This window comes from Clytia hemisphaerica, unplaced genomic scaffold (genome assembly GCF_902728285.1).
Source record: "Clytia hemisphaerica strain Z4C2 unplaced genomic scaffold, Clytia hemisphaerica genome assembly, whole genome shotgun sequence".
Lineage (NCBI taxonomy): Eukaryota > Metazoa > Cnidaria > Hydrozoa > Leptothecata > Clytiidae > Clytia > Clytia hemisphaerica.
Window position 1 is genome coordinate 1,514,119 of NW_027103839.1, and position 5,388 is coordinate 1,519,506.

The window sequence follows — 5,388 nt, forward strand, 5'->3', positions numbered from 1 at the left end:
CTAGATCCTGATCAACTGAGAACTGTATCAGTAAACAAACGCTTTTACCGTCCTCGATTTTGCGGGTCAAAACTGAGGGTTATTCCAAAAATGTTCAGTCACTCCACCGTCCTCGAAAGTGCAGATACATAAATTTTCTCTACCAAGAACGAAAAATAAAAACAAACAGTAATTGCAAGAGCTTGGAGTCGGCAGAATATCTGGGTAGGTTAGCTATAAAAATATATAGAAGTATTTTCCCCCGCTTTTTTAAAAATATATCTTATTTATAATACCTTTGAATAAACAATAATATAAGATTCAAAAAATTAGTGTTCTATCCAAAACAAATAAGAATTTTTTATAATAAGAATTTTTGTGTAAAGTGCTAGCTATCTATCGTTCTGGTTCGTTTTGTCCAATAAAGACGTGTCGAAGATCTAATTTCTTTTAAGGTGTGGCAAGAAATTCAACCAGTGAGTTGATGAGAGTTGATTCACCAAAACAAAGCAGACATATTTGATCTGAAATATCTGCAACAATTTTACAGAGTTAGAAAAAATTAATAAATTAAAACGAAAAAAAAAATATTCCTCTTTTCATATAGAAATTTTAGTGCAATTGTGTCAAGAAACGTCGTCGTAATTCATTACGTAATTCTGTGTGTATCTATCATAAGAGCTCTTATAAGGATGTTTTGAGATGAATTGTGGCGTGGAAATTAGCCAACCATGTACAAGAACATATCTATCAGCCCGACAAGTTCGAAGGCTAGGTTGTGACAGTCCCCTCACAAACTAAACAATCTTTCACTTTGTGAAGGGACCTTTCTGGATCTGAAGTTGCCTTGAAACTCGACAATTACTCACGCAACCCAAGAAACGGGAAGAGAACACCTGACATTAGATCACCACTGATACCATTTCTTCTTTTGAAATTTGTCCGCGAGCGCTTGGGCAGCCGAAGCGTACGAGCGGGCGTTTTCATTCATTGCTGCCGTTTTGTCTTCAAGAACACTGAGCTTCTCACCACGCTCGATCAAAGCCTGTAGGTGACAAAGGAAGATAAGGAAGATCAAGAACTGATATCCGTTTCATGATTTATTTTCCTTTACCTTACATTTTGAGAAAAAATTGGGGAAAAAATTGGATTTTACTACTTACTGGAGTATAAAATATTCCAATAAAATCTTGTTGCTAATATTGAAAGCAATAAAATACGAACCCCACTCACAATTTTTGGATTTTGAAGTATACCTAGTAGAATTTTACAGTCAACCCTCACAGAAACCCTCCTAAATTTTTTGAACAAACTCTTGTTGCACCTCAGCGAAATCTAGTTCTCTCCAATGGGTTTTCCAGAAAAAAATTGAATTTAGGGGGTGGAGGATATAACATTTTTTGGAAATTTACCCCCCGGACAAGGCAAATTTTGTAGATTTTCACTTCCCCTGGACACTATATCCTTCACCCCCCCCCCATGTACTAACATTTTCTGGGAGAGCCCAATCTCATTCCAATGGGCTTTAGAGCACAAGGAGAGGACAGAGTAATCTAGGAACTGCGTGACTTCTAACCACGACAAAAATATCACTTACCATTTTAGCACGACTGATGACGTCATTCGAATTCTCCACTTGCTGTTGAAGGTGGCTCATCCCGCGTCCTGGAATGTATTCCGCTACCCTTGACCCGCTATTTCCGCTCTTATCTCCAACTGAGAGTAAATATAGTAAAACAATTGAAGGATTAAAATTGGAAAAACACGGCTATAAAATTCAAATACCGTATTACTTCGAATAAACGCCCGGTGCGTTTATCTAATTTTTTCGATTTTAGGAGATGCGTTTATTCGAGGGGGGGGGGGCGTTTAAAAGAAGGGGGCGTTTATTAAAGTATTTTAGTCTATAGTCGAATATTTAGAGCAAATATACCCTTTGTTTTAGTTCTTTATCAGGATTCTAGTGCAAAATTTCTTTGGTTCAACGACTAAAATTGCATCGAAAACTGCTCTGGTTACAAGAAATAACTAAAATCTTCCTTTTCAAACCCAGTTAACACTGGTATTGAAGTATTAAAGTCACACGTTTCTAATAAACGCCCCTCTCCTAAAGGGGCGATTATTCAAAGGGTGTTTATTCGAGGAGGCGTTTATTAAATAAGTTTTTCGAAGTAATACGGTAACACTTTTTAAAGGCGATGTTCCTCATCACACCATAATGAAAAAAGCTCAAAAACATGGAGCTTACAAAGTTCTTCTCTGTCCAGACTTGATGGTGCGGATGTGAAGAAACTTTCGATGAAACCTTTTGGTCGTTGTTCGGGTAATCCGCACAATTTGAACAAACACCCATAACCGTCCACAAAACTCTCCCTGAAAGTAAGAAGAGAATGTAAATATCTATTTAGTCAGTTTGTTTCACATAAAATAGCTGGTTTTCGTAATTGCCATAACATCCCGGCGAAATATGTATAACACACAAAAAGACCATGTCTAAACGTCGGAAAAATGAACACTAGGAGAAGCAAAAAGCTGAAAGAAATTGCAACAACTCGAAAAAGGAGAGAGGGGAAGGTTTTCATATCTATATAGTATTATAGTTTTAAAATAGAAAATGGTGGAATTACTCTTTTTCTTTGGTGAAAGCGATCCGTTGAATCTCGGTGGGAGTTGTGAGGAAGGTCGCTTCTCCTCCCTTCCCTACTGTGAATGTTCTGATCATTCTGAAAAAGAAAAAAAAGTTCTAACTGTAAACAAACTTTTCTTTGATCCAGTGAGTGGGTGGACTGCTGTTAAAATCAGAAAATTTACAGAAAATCGTCTGCTCGATTCCTAGAAAAGTTTACAGATCTAAGGGAATCTTTGCATAGTTATAAATATGCGATAAACGTAACTTAAAGAAAATCCTGCCATTTTGGGAGCAGACACTTCGATCTGTAGAGACTTTTACGCTTCCATAATCGAAGTCACGTTAAAATAGATGAACCATAACTAACAGAGAACCTTTAAAAACAATAACACTTACCTGTAATCTGCCAGTGAGATACCACATTCAACGTCTAGTAAGGGTCGTAATGAAGGTAAGCTGTATATCTTGATATGACCGTCAGTGTTCAAACAACTTATGCAGTTGCCACCTGTGAAATAGTAAGAAAAAGTGGTGTAAGTGTGATGAGATATGTTTTCATTTTGTTAGAGATTCGACAACCATCATAATACACCTTTTTACGGTTAGTTGCTTCGTATAAAAAGTCACCAAAATTTCGAGTAAACAAAACATCTCATTGCCTAAAAGCAAAAACATAAACAAAAAAATGTCCAGAGTAAGAAGAGCACAGAAAGCACATTTTTCTCGGGAGTTTCTAAACGCCGATCAGAAATGACTACCACGACCGGCGATAAATTTGGGTTATCGAGTTTTTTCTCTTTCTCCAGCGTAGAGTGTTTGTTCTCTCCTAATCATTTGAATATATCTAATATTGAAGAGTAAGCTCGCCCCCGTCTCATCTAACTAAAGCCACGTGTCGAGTACGTAAAACAACCATTTCGACGCTCTTGGAGGTTGATTATGGTGTCAATTTCTATCTTTTATATTTTGTATTATCAGCATCACAATAATTAGTGGCACAAAATTTTTTGAAAATGGTTTGAGAAGCTTTGTATTTCATCATCAGATTGTTATTTCTGTCAAAATTGGTAATTTTGTCAGCATAAAGACAATAGAATAATTGATTAGATTTATATCTCTAAAACTGGCCTTCCCAATTTTTTCCTACTGACAAGTTCTATCTATTCATACTAAATTCATCTTATTCAGCATAATTAAAATATTTGGTTTAACAAAGCTTAAAAACATCATACTTAATGACCCTGTCAATATTTTTGTCAAATTGTGTCACTTTGTCAAGAAAATGGCTGGTTACTTCAAAGGTCACCTTTTAGTATTCTGCAGATAAACTCGATAATCCAAATTTAGATCGATGTTTAGAAACTCCCATTTTTCTCATACTTTGCACATTTGTTATGATTTTGCTTTTAGCCAAAGGGATGGTTGGTTTACTCGAAATTTTGGTGACTTTTTATACGAAACGGCTAACCGGAAAAAGGTGTATTACTACATATATTTACTAAGGTATCGGAACATTTGGTGTCGACGATAAAAAAATATTTTGTGCTGTAATATTTTTTGGAACAGATTTTTCCGAGTAAACTTCAGTACCACATCTTTGCTCTTTTTGATTAATAAACAAAAAGTACCTTCGACGATCATGGTATCTGCTTTGACGATGAAGTGATCCCCGATCACCGGCTCAACTGCGTGCAACGTCTTAAAAGTCGGCAGCGTCCGCACTTTGATTTGTTTTTCCGTTGTCACAGCAACATGTTGCTTAGCGTTCGTCTCAACGTTCAGGTTGGAGATATTGGTTCGATTGGCGTCAGGGTTAGCGCTGTCTTTATCCCTCCAAAAGTTGAAGGGCGGCATGACGATGTTTCCACAGCGGTCCATGAGTGTGATATCAAGTACACAGTGATTGTGGTTCAGTACAGTTCCTTCGAAAGTATTTAACAAAAAATGCATTATCATGTTACATTAAAAGAGTATAAAAAGACTCTTCAACTTAAAAAATGTTAAACTAAAAAAAAAACGCGAATGCCTAAATGTCTAAGGGTGTCAGCAACAAGTTGTAGACCTTTTTAAAAAATACGCCGTATCTAAATTGGAAGATAGTCAAGACATATTACCCGTGCAATTAGAGAGGACAGGTTGCGATAATCTTTGTTCTTGTGTTGGCACACTTAAGGCCACTAAAGCGACGGTACCGAGACTGGTTCCAACCCAAAGTGATGGACATTGAACTCCACCTGGAAAAGAAGAAGGAGCTCTATTGTTTTAAAATCATCAGTTTCTAAGACTCAAGAGGTCTTTCACAAAAATATGCAACTTGGAATCCTTATTGAGAATAACGACGGAAAACACATTTCAACAAATTTTAAGTCCCCGTCCACAAATTGAAATAAATTGTCTCTGATTACCGTTCTTCCTGGTGTAAGTAGAGCCAAACATGAGAGCTTGGATGGATCCTGCTGCAGGAGCAACGATGGGTGACAGAGTTTGCCCATCCTCCGTGTCTTTGCCATTCCAACTGCTTGTACTGTGTAAGGAGGTGCGTTTGCCTAACTTTGAGTGTTCCTCTTTCCTGTCAATCTTGGAGTTCCGGTGATCTCCCTTTCGCCTATCCGTATGGAATTTCTTACGGTCGGAGATGTCACCGTTAAAAAGATCACGTGATTCGCTGAGGTTTGGGGAGAGCGGGTTGCTTTTGGTTTGATGAAGAGGTGTTTTGACGGCTGCTGGTATGGAGAGCTCCGTCCACTCGCCTTGCACTATGGAAAGAATATACGTACAGG

The 5,388-nt window shown here is 37.5% G+C and overlaps 1 protein-coding gene across 1 annotated transcript; it reads right to left on the reverse strand.

The window, feature by feature from the left end:
* Nucleotides 1-373: 373 nt before the first annotated feature.
* LOC136807422 (syntaxin-binding protein 5-like) lies at nt 374-5,364 on the reverse strand (the record flags this gene model as incomplete). Its single annotated transcript, XM_067064007.1, is given in 8 exon segments — nt 374-1,024; nt 1,577-1,695; nt 2,228-2,352; nt 2,607-2,702; nt 3,005-3,116; nt 4,237-4,530; nt 4,723-4,842; nt 5,014-5,364. Coding segments are annotated over 8 exon segments (1,355 nt in total), but the record flags the coding sequence as incomplete, so codon positions are not given.
* Nucleotides 5,365-5,388: the final 24 nt, after the last annotated feature.